Consider the following 20,357-nt stretch of genomic DNA (forward strand, 5'->3'; position numbering starts at 1 on the left):
TATATTGCTACCCATCGCCTCCAGCTCAACTGACAACAACCTCCATTTCCCAGATCCTTTCGTGCAGTTGAGTTCACACAAACAGTACAATATTTTGAAGCTATTCAAAGCCAAAGCTTTTGCATCTAGACCATTATCAAACCCTCCTTCGATCATCACCACATAAGATCCAACCACAACTACAGCACTATGGCAACAGCAACGCCTTTCCAAGCTACACCACCTCACAACCTCTCCAGATCTGTTCGAGAAGAGGCAGAGGCAGAGGCCAACTACCAGATATCAAATGCCGCGAGTGCTGAGCCTTTCATTCCTCGTGGCGATACCACAGTCACCCTGAACTACTTCCGTCCACCGGAAGATGGTTCCGTCCCTTTCAACTTCGTGGAGACACCTCCTGAGGGACAGCCACAACGAAACTACACTGATGAGGATTTCCAAGTGCCAATCCACGACATCCGGGGCCGCGAGGATGAATATACTCTAGACAAACATGCCTTCAAGGTAGTTTCGAACGTCCCCCAGTCAGCGGAGCCAGAATTCGTCGACGATGAGTCCATTAAGAAAAACTACTATCCCGAGGTCGAGAAATTGATCTTGGATCATGTCCCAGGCAGTAACAAAATATTCATTTTCGACCATACCATCCGCCGCTCGAGCCCTGGTGCCAACCGCACCCCCGTAAGAAGGGTGCACATCGACCAGACTCGCAAATCAGCAACCGCTCGCGTACAGCACCACCTCCCCGAAGAAGCAGAGAAGCTGCTGCAGGGTCGTTACCGCCTTATCAATATCTGGCGCCCGCTTAATGGACCCGTGCAAGCCAACCCACTCGCCTTTTGTAGCTCAGACACATTAAAAGATGAGGATCTTATTCCTGTCGAGCACAGATACCCCGACCGAACAGGCGAGACCGCAGGCATCAGGTATAACGAGGGCCAGAAATGGCATTATTTGTCCGGCATGAGGAATGACGAGAGGCTATTTTTGGAATGTTTTGATAGCGAGGCGTTTAAGCCAGATACTCGGGTCCAGGGTGGCAGAGTACCTCATACCGCATTCGCGGATCCTCGCACACCTGAAGATGCTGTTGGTAGAGAGAGTATTGAAGTTAGAGCTCTAGTGTTTGGCCCGTGAGAAGACTAGCATGGCGTACTTGGGAAATTGGTTTGAATTATGGGTTAGCCGATGGCTAGTAGAGACACTGATAGCTTACGAATTTAATGATGTTTTTTACTATTGTTATTTTCCTATCAAAACCATGAATGCTGCTTCACTTTGTTGAAAGCGAGATATTTCTCTCACCAATGTCTTAGTAAACTAAAGACCAACATCACTGATTAGACACCAAAAAAGCACGGTAGCGAAGCTAAGCTTTACAGAAATGGTATTGTATGTGGCACTATGCTGCCTTCGTAGCACTATCTTATCCTCCATTGGATCCTTGACGCCATAAATGCGTCCCAAGCCAATTTACAAGCCAATTTACAAGGCTTCAAATGAAAATAAACATCGCAATACCTATCCTTCCAATAAACAGTCCCTTAATCGCCTTTATGCTTAATTCTTCTTCCCCGGCTACTCTGACCCTCACCAGTTGCTTGACGGCTCATCGCAACACCACCGAATTCACTTGCGGCTTGACTCTGCTGATGCTCCATCATCTCTCCCCCAACAGCGCCGTCGTCATCCCGTTCATTAGTCGTCCTCAAATACGAAGACTTGTCATCAGACTTGACAAAATAGTGATAGAGCCTGGGTGCGGAGGCCATCTCCAAGAGGCTCCTGCCACCAACATCTAACTCCAAGTTCCGTCCGTAGCCTTCCTTGTCGTTGTACGATCGGGCTCGCCGGATCATGTCCAATTCCGAAGCTGCGTCTTCGGCACTCATAGGAGCTGGCTGATTTGCAGCCTCGCCCTTTCCGATTGTCTTCTGCATAGCTAGGATCGGGGGTAACTTGGGGGTTTGTCGTGTAAGAGCCTGCATGTTGCCCGGAACATTGAGGTCGTTGAAAGCATCAATCCCAATACCTGTGGAATAGTTTCCAGCTAGGCCTCGTGTGCTGCGAGTTGCGTGCGAGTATCCCCTCTCCATCATTGGAGCTCCCATCGTAGACTCCACATCCTCATTGTCCTGTTCATTTGCCCCGCTTGCTTTTTCGTTCTCAGAGCTGGAGTCGGATTTGGTTGCAGAATCCGCCTCGTCTATGAAAGGTGGATGTCGTTGCAGATGCGAATGTGCAGCCAAAGCGGACACATTATAGGTCATAGCCAGCTCTTTCTCGGTGAAAAGCTTGTCAATGCTATACAGTGACGAATCGATTTGGGCGGATGTTAGGCTTTGTTTCTCTGCAAACCAAATAGGTGTGCTGTTGCCATTGTCGACCCGCTGCCGAGTAGGAGCTGGAGACTCATCGCTATCCATAGCCTTACGCTTGCGCTTGCTACTATCTCCAAAACTATGAAGGTCGTCTGCGTCTCGGCGAAGTCTCGTGGCCCTCTTTCCATGAAGTCCCCCCGGGCTGGAAGGATTCGCAATGCCGAACTGGCTGGGATGTAGAAGAAGGGCATTGCTTTCGCCAATTTCCATTGACTCCTTGTCCCTTGAGAGCCGATTTTTTTTGTTCGTGACGCTATTGATCAATCGATCGCGGAGAGTGCTGGCCAATGCTTTATATTCGGAGGCAGCAAGCTTCTGTCTGTACGCATGCGCTGCTTCGAGTTCGCCCAATTTGACATCGAAGTCCCTCTACAGAAGTATTAGCCACAGTATCACCTACGGAACCCAAGCAAAACTTACTTTATGGGTTGCCAGCGCTGCATCTCTCTCCTCCATAGCATCATTGACGTTCTTCGCAAAATCCGCATACATCTTCCCAGCTCTCGGAGGAGGGTTCGGTCCAATGGACTTCATCATAGATTTTTTAATGTTTTCTTGAACCAGCAAGTCAATCGCATTTGGATCGTTCGTCAGTGCGGTTTCGCCATGAGCGTCGGCCTCCATAATGAGGTTCATGTCGATTTGCAGAGCCTGCAACTGCTCGCGGTAATGAAGGTCTCGGTTTGCGGAGAACTGCATCGTGATTTCAGCCAGGCGTTCGGCGAGTAAAGTGCGTTTCTTGTCTCTTTTCGAAAGCTGTTGCTGTGGCGGGGAGTTAGACTGCTGTCTGTCGACTCTCAAGCCCATGGTGGGTGATAGCTGCGGCGATGGACTTGTTGCCATAGTGGGCAGAATCCTTCAGCGCAATAGATGATGGGGTATAGAACTTCGTATGTGAGAACTGTGAAAACAGTAAGACTCAGCCAGTTTATTGTTGGTTGTGCGCAGAGGCTGGGAGAGCACTTCAGGGTGTGCTACTTTTAGATGGGATCTTGATCGTAAGACAGAGAAGTATGCGATCAATATCGGCAGCAAGAATGCTATGTATTTCACATATTGTTATGGGATAAATCTTATTGAAGGATGGGGACAATAAGAGGTTCAAAAGTGGTTGTAGCTATTGTCGCGGATCAACTGGATGCGATTCAGGTCACTTCGCATGCGGAATTTGCCGTAGTTCTCCCGGCTGCGCGGAATAATGTATCACCGACCTTCCGATCCACCCCTGCCCTATATCGTCACGTGGCCATCCCCTGAGCGTTCCCCTGAAATCGCTTGTTACTAATTAGTGACCCCTAATGGTGTCCACTGGCACCAGTTTAGTGATTACCTTTGCACCGAAGTTATTACTGGCCGCATCTCATTCAGGTATGATTAAGTTGGTATTTTTCTACTATGGACAGCTAGCAAAGCAGGAATTTTTCATTTAGACAATAATTTTCGCATACCCCAGCAGCTAGATGATGCAAACACGCATATCTTCATTGGTATCAAGTTGCCTCCCATCCTAAACGCCAAACTTCATACCTTGTATTACCATTTTAATTCCCAAAAGTTATGCTAGCCTTGGCTTACTCCGTGCCATAATGAAAATTACCTGGTGATCCTTACTAGTAGAGTTTGTAATGGCGTTTAGCAAGGCTCGTGTTGTGTGACATCGTTGTTCGTACAGAGGGGAGCGGTACTTGCAGGGTTCAACGGCGTCACCAACCCATACTCAATTTGACGTTGTTTACCGAATGGGTGGCTTTGCCAGTCTAGCCCCATTCGAAGCAAAGTCTGCGAAGTCCGGAGGAATTTGCCATCCATGCGTGTGGCAAGCTCGACGATATGCATCAATAGCTTCACCAATTCCATAATCACGCTGTCCCGACGAGCGTTTGCTCTCCAGTCGTGCAGGTCTCGGCTCCAGGTTCATCATTGCCATGCGGACTTGAAGAAGAACACCCTCCATGGATGAGACAGCGCTCCAACCCGAGTTTGTGAGAAGTTCCATACACATAGCTCCACCGCCCGTAACATGACCGCCGCCTCCACCTGCAAAAGGTAGAAATCGAGGTCTAATTACCCGAACAAAGGGTGGACTATTAGGATAACCCTTTCCAAATCGTATCTCCAGCACGACACTGGTAACTCTAGCCGCCTTCATGTCATGAGCAAGCGGTGTTGTAGGATCAAACGAGTGCAGTTCAACAATCCATTGGTAGACGTTACTAATAAGCTCTGGGTTGATATACCAGCCAAGTTCATGAATTTTGGAGTTCTTTTGGAGTTCTAAGACCTCCTTTAAGTTTCGATTGAGAGATTTAGTTGCCATAGGCGTGGCATATGATGGTGGCGGTAGCATTGGCAAAGTTGATTGATCGAGTGAACCAGGGATAAAATCAGTCTGTGTTCTTAAAATTGAGTTTCTGAAGCTGTTAGCAAATATCTCAAGGTGGCTTGACAGTAGTTAAGGCCGCTTCGGCATCAACGTAACTTACAGCATGGCAAGTCCTTCATTTGATGTTCCCTTCGCCTTGTCAATATCTTGATGGTCATTGTCGGACAAGAAAAACTTCAAATCTTCGTCGTCGCTGGCAGTGGCACTGACACTCGTTCTGGTGCTGGTACTGGTGTTGGTGGTGCTGGTACTGGCTTCGCCAGGAGAGGTATCATCAACTGATCGCTTTCGTTTCCTACCTGGAGAGGTGGTTTCTTCCCTCTCATCGACTCGAAAGAGTTTGGAAGTGTTGACGGCACAGAGCGGCACACCAATAGGTTTCCCACGTGCCGATTTTGCGGTGTATTTCGGGTCCTGAAAAATCTCAACCGATGAGTTTGAGCCACTACTCGGGGTTAGCATGGTAGGCTCGCAGAAGCTACCGCACAAAAAAGATCTAAATACCTGCTTGCAAAATTTGCACCCATATTTGCATCTAGGCTATTGGGGTTGAGGTTGGGGTTATCTTCCACTTGAACAAATAAATATCTGCACTGAATCCAGTCAATATATTGAACCACTAGAAAGGGCGAGTTGCTGGCGAATTGCCCAGGACAATTAACTATCTCATTCAGACTCATCGCGCTGGAGATTTTCAACTCAGAGCCTGGCCATGTTGCCTGCATCTCCTTCATTTGTTAGCTTCCACGTATGCTGTATGCACGAAATTTGAGATGAGTTGCAACTTACTGCGCGACGGTTAGCATAGCCACATGAGATTTCTTGATCTATGGCATGGTAGACTCCATGGCCGTATGCTCTACCATTTTGGACATCAATGAAATCCAATCCAGTTCGGATGATACTATGCCAGTTATAAAGGCGGCTTCCATGCCATGCGAATAATGTTGGGTAGCTTGGGTTGAGGTTGCCTTGTTGCTCTCTGAGCGCGTTCAAGAATCGCTGTTCTTTGTCTGGAGAACCCTGGGCGAACCGAAATTGAACCCAGCTTTTGTCAATATTTGAGATCCTCTGGTCTAGTCTGATTTTACCTAGTGTGGCATCATGCTCGTCTTGACCGGGGCATCTGTCAACTTGCATGATGCACGAACGATTAGATGCGAGAATCCAGCGAAGCAAACCCAACGCTGCCGGGGACATGCCTTCCTTCCAAGTACGAAGACTAGGCTCGGCATATCGACTCTGTCGTATAAGATAATCTCTCATCTCTTTGATAGATGGTAATGTCTCTAGAAGCGCAACGATTGACTCGGCCTTGCACTTGCTATCCATTTCATCAAAATTTTGGTTGTACATGGCCAGCTTTGCAGGAGTAAGTGCAGTTAGAGGTGTTGCAGGGGCAACAGGGACATCGGACGTCTTCTTGAAACTACTTTTTGGAGTATAACCAGCCCTGGATAGTTTTACTGTCGGGTACAAGGAGATATCCACGACCTGATAATGTCCCGAGGAGAGGGCGCCATTACCTGCACCGTCCACTTTAAGGGCAATCCATTCTCCGTTCCGAACAGGACAGCTGCTACCCTCCTCGAATAGGACTTCTTGCCGGTTACTATCGAGTTTGACGTCTAGTAGGTCGGTAGATTGAACGGGGATAGTTGAACCGGGTATGCTCATAGATCGAGGAATAGGATTCGAACTATGGGCAGCGAGGACCGTTACCGGTGGCACATTAAGATTCATACCTGTCGGGTATTCTCGGATTTTGCGATGCTATGCGCCCATTAGTACCTATTTTTTCGCTCTAACTGGCTAATTGAACATACATATGCGCTTGCGTAGCAGAAGCTGACAAGAAGATCGACCACATAGGGTTGAGTCAAAAGCTCATGCTCAAGGGAAGGTCCGAAGCCCAACGACATGTATTGATAGAGGCAAAGAGGCTTGCTGCAGACATATGGTTTGAGTGCTTGGAGCTCTTCTTGCGTCTTCTCGTGGCAGATTAGGCAATACTCGGTGCATCGGGTTAGGTATAGCAAAAAGAACTGCGTGGCGATGAGGGGGAATGACAGGTCGTTGGGTTTGCCATCGGTTAGATGATCCTTCAACAATGATTCCAGATGTGTGTTGCTTGAAGACGTCAAATCGTTCTCGTAATATGATGGGGGTATCTCGCTGTCAGCTTTATCGATCCGGGATTGGCTATTGTTCAACCACTTAGTAGCACCTGTCCAGCCAAGACCGGTACTCTTTCGAATCTTGAGAAGGGAAACCAACTGTTCCATAAATGAATTCAGAGAACCGCTGATGAATACACTGGAGAAGCCAGTAGCGCCTAGTTCAGTCCGGTTGTCGGGCACTACGGGAGTTTCAGAGGAATCTCCCGTCCCACAAGCAACATTCCCAAATGCAGCTAATGCTTCGTATCGAGTTGGCTTGTATTTGTTGCAGACACCGGTTTTGAATTCGACCTGAGCGTGTTCGGCTGGCTCGCTTATAACTGCCTCAAATTCCTTGTAACACTTACGATATCTAAGCAGGAGGACAGCGTACTGATGTGGTTCAAGGCCCCAAGCATGAAGTGCCGCATCAGAGAGACCTAGTTGATCAACCTTTACTGAAATGGAAACTATGCTGGACACAGAGTCGGCTTTCATTCCGTTCAGGATTCCAACCCGGAAGCCGGCATCCTTCACAGCTCGAAGATCCAACCTGATTCGCTTATCAATCCTGATAGCATCCTCGGGTTTTATATAGGCTTTCCCCGTGGCTGGTTCGTTAACGCCGTATGAGTCCTTCCACTCATCATCCGTTTCAGGATAATGGTCTGTCTCGTCATTCATCTCCTGATCGGACTCCTGGTCGGACTCTGGGTCCTCCATGCTGATATCTGATGCTTCGGATTCCCTAGCAAGAAGCCTCTGTAACTTTCTGGAGATGGTGGCAATAAGATCTGGAATATGTATACCCCTAGAGTATTTTTGGATGTCTTGCAAGGCATCATTTACGTTGTCGGGAAGATCCAAGGAAGCAGTAGTGATCATGTAGGTATTTTCGGATGGATATCCGCCAACATCTGTAGAAGATTAGTCAATGTAGAGTGCTATGTGTTGAAAATTGGGGGCTAGGCTGAGTGACTATATAAGTTTTATGTCATATCGTATTCGGCGTCAACCGCTAAAGGTGTGATAGGCATACTGGATCTGGAAGAAGTATAGAAAATAGTGTAGAAGGTCAAGTGACGCACCTAGTGCTATTAACTGGATCTCGATTGGGAGGCCGGTAGGTGGGACGAAGCAGATGTGAAGTTCACCATCCTCGCTTCCCTTGGTAATTGACGTAATGCCAGGGCTATTCTGGGCGGCAGCCTGGTCGATGACAGCCGCTGCATCGGCGATGTAGGCCTTCCGAGGCATGATGAGACGAGGTTGTGTGTTTAATAGGGCGTTTGTGTATATGTAACTCCTGTGCCTTGGCCCGTCGCGTTGTCCTGGTGGAAGGGGTTGGAGTTGTGGTTTCTGAGATTCAAGAGTCCTCGTATATTAGTAAATACAAAGGAGTGTCTTGTTTGAAATCCTTTAATGGCAAGGACAAGCTCGCAGGTACGGTACGTCCACACCTTGTGGGTTATGACTCTAGAAAGAACTAGGCGCGGAACGAACAGGTAAAAAGATCGGGCAGAGGGTCGGCATGCAAACGCGTATCCTGGCCTGGAAGGATGAGAAAAGGAACATGAAAAAGAAGCGTGAAGAGAAGAACAGGAATCAGAACCAGATAATTAAGGTGGCAGTAATGCCGACGGTGATATCGACGGCGAGTTGAAGGTCATCGCCTTGCGTTGCCTTGCCTGTGGCTGCAGCCTCGCACGTTGCCTTGCGTCGAGCCACACCCCGCCACGATAGCAAACATGAGTACCAGTATGGTGTAGGGACCTACCTATACCTACCTTTTATTCACTTTACCTACGTTAGGTATATAAGAGCCCTCAAAGCTACAAGTACTACCACAATCGCACACATTCTGGTGTGGGAACCTTAAAGGGGTGAAAATTGAAGTTCCAGGATTCACTGGCTAGCCCCAGGAGATTAGGTTTCTCTAAAGCAAAGTCGGATATTGATAGTCCTACATGTATCGTTTGCCCACCACTACGTAGTACCGCGACTTGTATCCTCCCAATATAAAAAAGGTTCAATCAGCCCTCCTCCGCCCCTCACAAGAAGCATAAGCACCTCACCGATGGCTTGGGACTCCAAGTCATCGCGGCGGCGCCAGAGCAATGCCGCAACAAAATCTACGTCTACCCAGCCGATGAAATCGTCTCCCACTCTCATCTTCGAGCCGAAGTCCACACACGTTGCAGACCCCGCGCTCCAGCCATTCTTGAACCCTGCCTTTGACGCTGCAGAATATCTCAATATGGCCCTACCTTCTCTCCAACCCCAAACCACCAATGCTACGAACTCGCAGTCCGCAGCCGCGAAAGGAAGCGTACCTCTCGCGGAGCTATCAACCCAGACCCAGGCCCTCCTCTCCCAACTTAGCGCACACACAACAAGACTCACGTCGACCCTCACCCAACTCACCGATGAGATTCTTCGAAGCGGAAGCCGCTTAGCATACGAGGTTGAGGTATTGCGTGGGGATACGCATAACCTATCGGAAGCGTTAACCGAAAGCCTACAAGAGGATGTGGCTAGTTTCGTACCCGGTGGTTTAGATGCCGCCCAAGAGCGAAAGCAGTCAACACTCGGGGAAGGAAATGAGCAGACAGGGCCTTCTTCGAGAGGCGTCTCAGCGAAGTTGCCAATTGCAGAAGCAGACAAGGCCATCGTCGATCCACCTTATATTACGAAATTACGCACGCTCACGCTTGTACGATCTCGGTTGGATACCGTGATAAAGACGTTTGGTGATGCTATGGCCTGGACGTTTCCGCCCTCAGAAGTTTCGGTATCTTCTTCTTTCCTGTCTGTTTCTGCCCCTGAACCAGGCTCGGCAATGCATAGTACGGAAGAGAAAGGACACCAGGTGTCGAAGAAGCTTCGGGACGAGATCGCTGATTTGCTAATCGGCGGAGATCCCGTCGATGGAATTGAAGCCGCTGCGAAGAGGGTAGAAGAGCTTAAGGAACTGGCAATAGTATGGAAAGGTACAGCAGAAGAAAGAGCGCGGGTCAAGTTTGTGGAGAGTCTGGCAAAGCTTGTGGAAGATAGGCATAAGGAGTTGCTGCGTGATTCGGAACAAGCCTCACGGCTGAACCAAAAGGTGGAGAAGCTTTCTCAAGAAGCCAAGGCGGGTGGCAATACCGAAGACGCGAAATCCCAAGGAGGCTATGGATTCCTTAGCCATTTACAAAAGTTAAGGGGAGCCACATAGGTAGTGGTTGTATCACGTGAGAGATCAGGAATGCCCCCTTTTCTTTTGTGCAACATTGCTCACAGCAGAAGTCACAACTCTGGGAGGAAATTCTTTGGGATGAAATAATTACGTCCTAGCACCTGACAGTCAAATCCGGCAGATTCGTCGTTGCATGACTCTAATCAACCTCCCCTCTGTTTCTGAGCCGAGAAAGTATCTGAGAGAACAGACTATATTGTCGATGCAAAACACAACGTAGATAGAGCATAGCATAGAGGAGCGGAGGGCAGGATGGGGATATGATAGAAGAGGGCCTCGAGAAAGATGGGGGCGCGAGAAGGGGAGAAATTCTTGGATCATATATTATAGGAGCGAGGACTGGAATAGACGCCTATAAGTTTAACTTTTAACATTCGCCAAGGGGAATGAAAGGATCCTTTATATCATTGAGTTAGAGATGTCAAGGCTTGCAGCCAGAGCCAATAGCAGAATTCATGTCCTAAAAATCACCTCGCCTACCTCGATCATCCTTCTGATCTCTCGCATTTAACATGCTACTGCTCAGTTTGACATCCTTAGATATTACAACAGCCGTCAAATTATTGATTGATTACAGGATCAAATCACCTCCGGTGGTGTTGAAGTTGTAAGATTACATAACGGCGTTTCTGCTTAGGTGGAGATCCCGTCCAGCCTGTCTTATCAACGCCAGATGGTGATGCGGTGACCCCACTATTGGGACGAACGGAACCCCGCGAGACTTCACCTCCCAGAGTATGTCCACACGACCATTTACTGAGACCGGTAAGGATCGTCAACATGCTCCTCTCATACAGCTCATAGGCTTACAGGGCCGCTCTAAACGCCATTTCTCTTAAAGCAACGACAGCGTACATTGACCTGTTGACAATCTTTTCTTCACAATCTAAACTATATCTAATTCAAAATGGCTCGAGACGAGAGCATCTCTCTCCATGAGACGCAGCCGCCAGCCGTCGGCGACCAAGTGTCCCACAATACAGAAGCAGAAGAACCCAGCCTCGATCAACGCGATTCAAGACAGTGGGAATCAAATAGGAAGAGGGCTTGCGTTCTCGTAGGCTCCTCGATATTACAACTTCCGATCTGGGGTAGGCCGAGTCCTAGTAGTACTTTTTGATTGCAATTCTACTTACACGGCAGGCTTCGCTATGAATTATGGCGTCTTCCAAGAATACTATTCTAGCAACTGGACGCTGGAAGGGAGTCGTGAAGTCACCGGTATTATCGGCACAACCTGCAACGGCGTCATGTACCTCTCCATGCCTTTCTTATTCGCGCTTTTCACAAGACGATGGGCCCGTTGGCGCCAGACAGCAGCTTTGTGTGGTGCTGCGCTTACATGCGTCAGCTTCCTACTGTCCTCCTTTAGCACTCATGTATGGCATTTGGTTGCTACGCAAGGAGTCATGGCATCGTTAGGGTGTGCTCTCATCTACAGCCCGGCCACGCTATCTCTTGGTGAATGGTTCAATACTAGCAATCGAGCTGTGGCGTATGGAGTTGTCCTATCTTGCAAAAACATCGTAGGATCTGCTTGTACGTTTCTATTGCGGGTCCTTCTTGATCGCTATGGCTTTCGTATCACGTTGAGGATATGGGCATCTATTGCAGCCGGAACTAGCATTCTCGCAATATTCTTGATACCGGCCCACCCTTCGAGGATATGCTCGAGCAGTCATCGGACACGGAAGATTCCCTGGCAGTTCCTCAAACACCGGACCTTCTACATCTACGCCATCGCCAGTATACTTCAAAGCTCTGGATATGGCATTCCACAAACATACCTAAACACATACGCCCACGAAGTCACTTTACTATCTCAGACCTCGGCCACCCTTTTGCTCACCCTATTCAATATCCCTGGCATCGTCTCCTCGTGCTTTTTCGGGTATCTGAGCGACAACAAGCGCTTCCCCCTTTCGGCCGCGACTGTAACCGCTATATGTGCCTTCAGCTCTGCTTTGTCCGCTTTCTTCCTCTGGGGCCTGACGTCTCAAGGTAGCATGGCGCTTTTGGTATTGTTCTCCATGACCTTTGGTTTCTTCGCCGGCGGCTATAGCGCTACTTGGGGAGGCGTTATTAACGAGATGGAAAGCGAAGCGGCGCAGAGGAATGAAGCTATCGACACGGGAATGCTGTATGGTCTGTTAAATGGAGCGAGGGGCATTGGATATGTGAGTGGTGGGCTTGCTGGTGTGCCACTGCTCAAGGCCGGAAGCACGGCCTCGCTGGGAGGGTTTGGCTATGGGACAGCTTACGGGCCTCTTATCATATTCACGGGGCTCTCGTCAGTGTTTGGCGGTTGGGGATTGCTGTGGAAGTGGAAGAAGTTGCTGCATTTGGCGTGACAAGACCATTATACTCTGGGCGTGGCCGCCCTTCGTAGCCTGATTCGGGGGAAGGGCCAGAGAAAATAATAGACATTGTTGTTAGGACTAATCACACTCGAATGTAGAATTAGAGAAGTCGAAGGATGTGTCGAAATAATTAATAAGTGTGACAAGGGCGTGCGCAACGTATACAAGCCCATGCTCTATTCATCCATTATCTTCCGTTCTGTATGATCTCCCGCTACTTCCGAGTAACTCATCTTTGATAAACTCGTATCCATTATATTAAACCCTCAAGACGTCCTCGCAATTACGGGCCAAAGCATTCTGTGACCATGGAACTTTCCCCATTGCAATATTAACTCTGCAGTAAAGGCAGGGAATGGAGACAGTTCTCCATGTGGAATGATATGTCGGTCCCATGAGTCCTTCAAGCTCATCAATAGCCTCCCAAACCTGGACAGGCATTGGAATATTCATATGATACCACTAAATGAAGCGCACAACGGCTGGAATGGGCTTCACCCGCGGCTCATGTTGGCTGGCTGTATTTAGGTGGAGCGCCGTCCGTGACGCCGTACGGTGGTAGCACAGTGTCGACACTCCGTGTTGTTACCGATTCCTGGGAAGCGTTCTGTCTGAGCTCATGGCCTTCGCTAGCGATCCTTGCTTTTTGAGTCCTTTTTCTCATAAAATAGCAAAAAGCAGCAAGAGCAGGAAGTCCAAGTCCAAGTCCAAGGCCAAGACCCAAACCTAATCTCAGCTTTTTCGTCGATTTTTTCGTCTGTTCTATGCCCCTGCAATTGAAGTCGCTACTGTATTCGTCTGGGCTATAAGTGCTGTTTGGCCTTAGTCGCACGAATGCGGCCTTCGCAGAAGTACAATTCATTGGTAGGCGGCTGTAGATATGTATATTCCTAAAGGTTAATAGGGATTCCAGCGAGACACTAAAACAATGAATAAGCTTGAGCACTAGTTGATATAACAAGTTTATAAGAGCTAGTAAGAAGGGAGAAAATACTCTGTTATGTTTCCCGGCAAGATGAGAGTGTCAATGGACTGTACAGACGACAGATCGAGATTAAGTGGCAAGATACTTGTTGCTTGGAATAGGCCGGTGATGTTGGAAAGTGCCGGAAATGATATGCTGATTGTATTTTCATTTAGCTAATATGCAGCACTGATTGGAAGGGCGGTATGGAATAATTACCCTGTAATATTTCCCCTCACATTGACGGCTCCTACAGTTCCCAAACTAGGAAAGCTAAGGTTGAGCGACGAACCATAAACACCCAAATTAAGGTCACTGGTAGAAGCAAGCTTTGGCATGCTGACACTTTCCGAGCTGTTAGTCCGTGGACATACTTAGAGATTTGAATTACCTCTTCAAGTTGCCTTCTATATTGAGGCGACCACATTCTTTTAAGGAGGGGAATTTTGCGTCAAATGGTAGTGGGGCACCATAACTAGCGTTGGAAAACCTATTTATATGATACGAATTATATTGAAAACGCCCAGTGACATTATTGAGGAGAGGAACTTCCATCCTAAAGTAAACAAGGTTTAGCAGGGTGAGGGGACTTGGAAGGAGCGATCTTACGTCGAGATATTTCCATATAGACGCAGCCAGTTTGCGCTGGTCAATGATGGGAGATCAAGAGTATCCATCTTATATCCCTCCACATATAGATCGTTAACTGATGTTAATTGTGGCAGTGATATGGACCTTAGTGCTACAGCATCATAAATCCCCAGGGTGTCTATTTGCTGTAGATCTTTGATTTCAAAAGTGGTAAGTCCAGTATTTACCGCAGGATCTAATCCAGTACGGCTCCGGATACCGTCCAGAACGTAGAATCGTCCGAAAATACTGGAGATGTCACTGAGAGTAAGTGGCCCCGCGAAGTCAGTCTCGACATATATAGAGCCATTGATCGAGGTACAGCCATGGGTCCCGGCATCTAGCTCGAGCTGATTATGTACAACAAGGATTTCTTGGAAGACACATTCGTTGGCAGAAGTAGCTAATATTACTTTTAGCAACTTTGCATTGCAGATGAACGCACCAGGGGAAGGGAAGGCAGCACAGCACAGAACGTACGGGGAAACAGTGCGCCAAAGAAGACCACCAAAGGCCACCAGCGGATAGGGGCCATAGCGAAGCGCCCCAAAACAACAATTATCGATAATACAGTACGAAGTAGGACTCGACTAGTGGAATGAAGTGAAGAGTACAGGCGGGGCAGGCAGCTCGCGAAATCAACCACAGATGGGAGAATGAGTTCCAGAATCTAGACTCCAGATGACAAAACGATACATCGTACTGAGGGCGAACTTTGTACCTTTTGAAGAGGCATCCCTCCCCCGTGCCGGATCGTCGCGGATCCCAGATCCCAAATTGGGCGCCCGTAATAATCTCCATCTCGGGCTGCGCCGCTGCTTAAATGCATGGCGCGACGTCGGTATTGGCTGGATACGAAGAGCATACCAAGATCTGCCATACCGCGAAGCAAGTAAGGTGCTCGAGTAGTTTGCACCGCAGACCAGGCCGGATAGCAGGCACAGTGCGCCGTGCGGCAGTCCGGCAATCCTACGTAAGAAGGAATAACAGCCAGACTAGGCCATTACTTCATAGCACGAAGCACGTACGAAGTATACCGTACGTATACCCTCAAAAAGGCTCGAATAACTGTCTTTGCCAACTGCGAAGCTTCACTTGGCACTACGCTACCGCTATTCGTTGTGCGCCCATTTCATCGCCTTATTATTATGCGACACCGGTTGGCAACAACCAGTGTTTGCCCTCGAATATTAACAAAATAGATGCAGACATCGCTGTTTACTCCGTATGTCATAGAAATGGAAAGATTTATTGGCAAAGTTGGCGCGATGTTGGGATAAGGCCGAGCAGAGACGACGATTGGAGCGAGTTGATTGAAACAACGCGAAACGAATCGCACAGACTCGACGACGCGCCCTCGCTTCGTCGTGAAACCATCCGAACGCAATCGCCAGCCAGGAGCAACCCCTCTGTCTCAAGAGATCGACCCCAAATCTTCAAAATGATACGAGTTTGTTGAAACCCTATCTTTTTCTCACTTTCCGTCTTCACTCTTCAGCAGCAGCATTCGATTCTCGAGTTTTGTTTACTACTTGTTGTTCCTCTCACATAGAATTTATCATGTCCCAACACGCGCGAAACCAGGAGCTCTCCTGGGCCAAACCCCTCTCCGTCGACCTCTTCCTCAAAGTCCTCAACGTCACATTCCTACATCCATTCGTGGCATGGATGCTTCCACTGTGTATGCGTGCGCAGGCCATGCGATGGGCGCATCCAGCTATGCAAATTGCCATCGGGTACGCGTCCTTGTTGACCGCGCTCTTTTTCTTGGACGTCCTCAACAAGCAAATCGCATACTCGAAGCCACGCAGGCTGGACTTGAGCGAAGAGGTGATCGTGATTACCGGAGGCGCGAGTGGCCTGGGTCTCTTGATCGCAGAGGTGTATGGCATGAGAGGAGCTACGGTAGCTGTTCTGGATGTGAAGGACCTTGAATCGGGAGAAGCCCGAGGAGTATCTGTGTATAAATGTGATGTGGGAAACAAGGAACAGCTTGCGAAGGTAGCAGTGGAGATTGAGAGAGATGTTAGTATCCATTCCCCACTGGATAAGATCTATCCCTTCTAACGTTATCCAGCTTGGTACTCCAACCATCCTGATCAACAACGCTGCTATTGTCAATGGCAAACCCCTCCTCGACATGGAGATCGAAGACATCGAGCGCAGTTTCCGTGTGAACCTCCTGTCCCACTTCTACACCTTGAAGACATTCCTCCCTGGCATGGTTAGGTCTGGACACGGCACAATCGTCACTATGTCCAGTGTCCTTGGCCAAATAGGTGCTGCTAATCTCAGCGATTATGCTGCCGCGAAAGCTGGCCTTACAGCGATGCATAGGTCCTTGACCGCGGAGCTCAAGTCAACACCAGATATAAAGACTATATTGGTGTCACCTGGACAATTGACAACACCTCTGTTCAACGGCGTCAGGACGCCGTCGTCATTCTTCGCCCCCGAGTTAGAGCCTGTTGATGTTGCGAAGGAGGTCATTAGCGCGATTGATGCGGGTAGCAGCGCGGAGCTGGCTTTGCCATTGTATGCTAGGTGGGTTGGTTGGATGAATGTGATGCCCGTCGGCGTGCAGACTATCCTAAGGAAGCTGAGTGGTGTTGATAGCGCCATGAAGACCTTTGTTGGGAGAAGTGGTGGAGAAAAGAAGGGAGCTTTATAATAAACCATCAACATGCATTAATTTCGGCGCTGGCGCTGAGATTATGTAAAGCATATTGTAATTATAGTATTATATAAAATGTAATCTAAAGCCGTGCACAGTATTCTCTAGCCCTTCAACTAGTAATGATTGTTTGCCTTTATGTCACTAAGTGAAGCCAAGCTCTGGTTGTAGAAGCTCGAGAATTAGAGTATAAAACTCAAAACAGGAAATATTTTAAAAGATATTGCCATTAGTTTCATTTACTCTTCTCATTATCATATACTATACGCTCCTTCAAACTTGTATTGTACTTGGAAGATATGCGGTTCAAACTTGTCAAGCCTGTTGCAATCAGGCGACAGGGTGCCTGAGTGAAGTTCAGGAGTCCGTGCACAAAATTTCGTCGAGACGCGAACCTCCCAAAATGCGAGAAACAACCACCTCCATCTCCCAAATCACCGTCTTTCTCAACCACATTTGACACCGAATCCTAATAGTTCGGTCTTATAGCAAGTTCAACAAAGCCCTTCTCCCTCTATCCAGCCTTTTAGCGGAGTCAAAATGCAGGCCCCGGTGCTGGTTATGAGTAAGTTTACAAACCTCGAGAGCTCCCCCTCGCAGCTTGGATCATAGCTTCCATTCTAACTATATCTGCTCAGACACCCAGAGTGGTGAGAGACAGACTGGACGGAAGGCCCAACTGTCCAATATTGCAGCAGCAAAAACGTAAGCTTTACCAGCGGCTCTTAAGCTGCGCGCTCGCCATGCCCAGCACCATAGCTGACAAAACCCAGCGTCGCAGATATTATCCGATCATGTTTGGGCCCCAAGGCTATGCTTAAGATGTTGTTGGACCCGATGGGAGGTATTGTGTTGACGAACGATGGCCATGCTATTTTGCGAGAAATCGAAGTGTCACATCCGGCAGCGAAGAGCATGATCGAGCTCAGCAGAACACAAGATGAAGAGGTTGGAGATGGAACTACGACGGTTATTATTCTTGGTAGGCGCTGTCAGTATATTGGTATAACGCCAGCTAACCTCCCATAGCTGGAGAGATTCTCGCACAGGCGCTCCCACAATTAGAACGCAATATCCACCCGGTTGTAATCATATCCGCGTTCAAGGCTGCTCTTAAAGATGCCGTCGCGATTATCGAGGAAATCTCCCTCCCGGTCGATATAAACGATGACCAGGCTATGTACCAACTGATTTCCTCCTCTATCGGCACCAAATTTGTCTCGAGGTGGTCGGAACTCATGTGCAGTCTCGCACTCAAGGCGGTTCGGACTGTCTCCTTCGACGTGGGTGGTGGCAAGACGGAGGTCGATATCAAGCGTTATGCGCGGGTTGAGAAAATCCCTGGTGGAGAGATCGAGGACAGCAGAGTTCTGGATGGTGTCATGCTCAACAAGGATATCACCCACCCCAAGATGAGAAGACGGATAGAGAATCCCAGAATCGTGCTGTTGGATTGCACACTAGAATATAAGAAGGGCGAGTCTCAGACAAACCTGGAGATCAGCAAGGAGGAAGATTGGAACAAGATATTGCAGATTGAAGAGGAGCAGGTCAAGCAGATGTGTGATGCCATTCTTGCGGTCAAGCCTGATTTGGTGATCACAGAGAAAGGAGTTTCTGGTACGTTTACAGTTTCCTGGCGCTGAAAGCCTACTAACGTTTGAAGATCTCGCTCAACACTACTTACTGAAGGGCAACGTAACCGCTCTTCGTCGTGTCCGCAAAACAGACAACAACAGAATAGCACGCGCTACTGGAGCGACAATTGTCAACCGAGTGGATGATCTCGAGGAGTCCGATGTTGGAACCCAATGTGGCTTGTTCGAGATTGAGAAGATTGGTGATGAATACTTCACCTTCCTCACAAAGTGCGAATCGCCTAAAGCATGCACCATCCTCCTCAGAGGCCCTTCAAAAGATATTTTGAACGAGATTGACCGAAACTTGGCTGATGCTATGGCCGTTGCGCGAAATGTTATGTTCCACCCAAGACTATCACCAGGTGGTGGCGCAACAGAGATGGCTGTTGCCGTAAGATTAGGTCAATTGGCGAAGAGCATTGAAGGCGTACAGCAATGGCCATACAAAGCCGTCGCTGAAGCGATGGAGGTCATCCCACGGACGCTGATTCAGAACGCTGGCAACAGCCCTGTCAGAGTGCTGACGGAACTACGAGCCAAGCATGCTGAAGGTGGTAGCTCATGGGGTATCGATGGCGATGTAGGAAAGCTTGCCGATATGAAGGAGTATGGCGTTTGGGAACCAGAGGCGGTGAAGTTACAGAGCATCAAGACGGCTATAGAGGTATGTCTTCCATTTTCCACATTTATTTGCGGTACTAATCTATTCTATAGTCTGCATGCCTGCTTTTGAGAGTCGACGACATCTGTAGTGCAAAGGCTGCGAGACAAGCCGGAGGTGGCGGCCCTGGTGGGGAATAGATGTCTTGATCCAATGTTAGTGTACTAATAAAAAGCAATGATATGGTCAGGCATGCCTTTGTACCATAGTATAGAAGCTCCGTGTCACCCTAGGCGCAAGTTCCATGTGACACGAGCCTTAGATGTGCTAAGAGGCTGATACTAAATTCCATGGCAGGATGTCTGTCCACGTTGAATCCCCAAGTACCCGTAAACCGAAGAGAAATACTCATATCTCAATCATCATCATGGATAATAACTCCCAGTTCCTGGACTTCTCTTGTCTCTTCGCCCTTTCCTTCCGTGCCTTCCCCCGCTCGCTCGACTACCCTTGGCTTGATTCCACCACCAACTGCCCCTTGATCCCCTCCCGAGACCTTTCCACCCTGCTTTCGCTTTTTAATCCTCTCCCTCTTCTCCCTATTCTTTCTTGTCTTCTCCCTGTCCCTCTCCTCCTTTTCCCTCTTTTCCTTCTCCCACTGACTTCCCTCCTTCTCATTCTTGACCTCCTCATCCATAGCCCTTAGTCTTTCGTACTCCCTCCTCCTACTCGCCTTATACACATGGAACTCCCCAGATCCAGCACCAGCGCTACTTCCCTGCACATTTGCTACAATTTCTGGGGGTGCCGAATGGTTGGAATTGGTAATTGCTGTGGAGGAGGGAATACGGATTTCTTGGTCGGGTTTCGCGAAGAGGGTTGAGATCGCGGAGGCGGTTTCTGATCTTGGGGTCAGAGCCCGCTTTTTGGTAGGACGTTTGGAGCGCGGATCGGCAGAGGTAGGGATGGATTCTGGGATTGATTCGGACATATTGATATGCAAGAGCGAGGGCCCCTTTCTGAGACCGCTTTTGGGTTGTGTTTGGTAGATATCGGGGGATTGAGGTCGTATGGAGGTGCCAAGGCTCTTTGTTTTTTGTTGTGAATCTAGAACCGTTCTAAGACGTATATGTAACGCTGACCCTTGGGGACTACCTCGTGCGCCAGCTGGCTTGGTGAAGATAATGGCTCAGGGTTGCAGGGCTATGTTGAAGCTTTTGATGTCAAGGTCGACTTTGATACAATCTCCCTTTCATCGGCTACAATGACCCCTAATAATCATAGGCGATATCGCTTCCTTGCCACTCCCGAGCCACCACGATAAGCC

General features: G+C 48.6%; 9 protein-coding genes across 9 annotated transcripts; 5 read left to right on the top strand and 4 right to left on the bottom strand.

Annotated features, from left to right (window-relative positions):
- Positions 1-189: 189 nt before the first annotated feature.
- BP5553_01241 (Uncharacterized protein) lies at positions 190-1,137 on the top strand (the record flags this gene model as incomplete). Its single annotated transcript, XM_032009864.1, has 1 exon — positions 190-1,137. The coding sequence occupies one exon, from the start codon at positions 190-192 to the stop codon at positions 1,135-1,137; it is 948 nt and encodes a 315-aa protein (XP_031873918.1).
- Positions 1,138-1,544: 407 nt separating this feature from the next.
- BP5553_01242 (Uncharacterized protein) lies at positions 1,545-3,224 on the bottom strand (the record flags this gene model as incomplete). Its single annotated transcript, XM_032009865.1, has 2 exons — positions 1,545-2,750; positions 2,802-3,224. 2 exons carry the CDS (start codon positions 3,222-3,224, stop codon positions 1,545-1,547), a joined length of 1,629 nt encoding a protein of 542 aa, XP_031873919.1.
- An 889-nt stretch (positions 3,225-4,113) lies between these two features.
- Positions 4,114-8,180, bottom strand: BP5553_01243 (uncharacterized protein; the record flags this gene model as incomplete). Its single annotated transcript, XM_032009866.1, has 6 exons — positions 4,114-4,792; positions 4,865-5,209; positions 5,269-5,492; positions 5,554-6,537; positions 6,591-7,840; positions 8,012-8,180. 6 exons carry the CDS (start codon positions 8,178-8,180, stop codon positions 4,114-4,116), a joined length of 3,651 nt encoding a protein of 1,216 aa, XP_031873920.1.
- Positions 8,181-9,000: 820 nt separating this feature from the next.
- Positions 9,001-10,140, top strand: BP5553_01244 (Uncharacterized protein; the record flags this gene model as incomplete). Its single annotated transcript, XM_032009867.1, has 1 exon — positions 9,001-10,140. One exon carries the CDS (start codon positions 9,001-9,003, stop codon positions 10,138-10,140), a length of 1,140 nt encoding a protein of 379 aa, XP_031873921.1.
- Positions 10,141-11,068: 928 nt separating this feature from the next.
- Positions 11,069-12,512, top strand: BP5553_01245 (Uncharacterized protein; the record flags this gene model as incomplete). The annotated part of the gene is made up of 2 exons (XM_032009868.1): positions 11,069-11,252; positions 11,305-12,512. The coding sequence occupies 2 exons, from the start codon at positions 11,069-11,071 to the stop codon at positions 12,510-12,512; spliced, it is 1,392 nt and encodes a 463-aa protein (XP_031873922.1).
- A 1,578-nt stretch (positions 12,513-14,090) lies between these two features.
- BP5553_01246 (uncharacterized protein) lies at positions 14,091-14,650 on the bottom strand (the record flags this gene model as incomplete). Its single annotated transcript, XM_032009869.1, has 2 exons — positions 14,091-14,518; positions 14,596-14,650. The coding sequence occupies 2 exons, from the start codon at positions 14,648-14,650 to the stop codon at positions 14,091-14,093; spliced, it is 483 nt and encodes a 160-aa protein (XP_031873923.1).
- Positions 14,651-15,675: 1,025 nt separating this feature from the next.
- BP5553_01247 (Uncharacterized protein) lies at positions 15,676-16,786 on the top strand (the record flags this gene model as incomplete). Its single annotated transcript, XM_032009870.1, has 2 exons — positions 15,676-16,140; positions 16,193-16,786. 2 exons carry the CDS (start codon positions 15,676-15,678, stop codon positions 16,784-16,786), a joined length of 1,059 nt encoding a protein of 352 aa, XP_031873924.1.
- Positions 16,787-17,329: 543 nt separating this feature from the next.
- BP5553_01248 (T-complex protein 1 subunit gamma) lies at positions 17,330-19,230 on the top strand (the record flags this gene model as incomplete). The annotated part of the gene is made up of 6 exons (XM_032009871.1): positions 17,330-17,354; positions 17,428-17,494; positions 17,563-17,771; positions 17,819-18,409; positions 18,456-19,093; positions 19,144-19,230. 6 exons carry the CDS (start codon positions 17,330-17,332, stop codon positions 19,228-19,230), a joined length of 1,617 nt encoding a protein of 538 aa, XP_031873925.1.
- A 215-nt stretch (positions 19,231-19,445) lies between these two features.
- BP5553_01249 (DUF1168-domain-containing protein) lies at positions 19,446-20,021 on the bottom strand (the record flags this gene model as incomplete). The annotated part of the gene is made up of 1 exon (XM_032009872.1): positions 19,446-20,021. The coding sequence occupies one exon, from the start codon at positions 20,019-20,021 to the stop codon at positions 19,446-19,448; it is 576 nt and encodes a 191-aa protein (XP_031873926.1).
- Positions 20,022-20,357: the final 336 nt, after the last annotated feature.

Source organism: Venustampulla echinocandica (assembly GCF_003357145.1).
Source record: "Venustampulla echinocandica strain BP 5553 chromosome Unknown scaffold_0, whole genome shotgun sequence".
NCBI lineage: Eukaryota > Fungi > Ascomycota > Leotiomycetes > Helotiales > Pleuroascaceae > Venustampulla > Venustampulla echinocandica.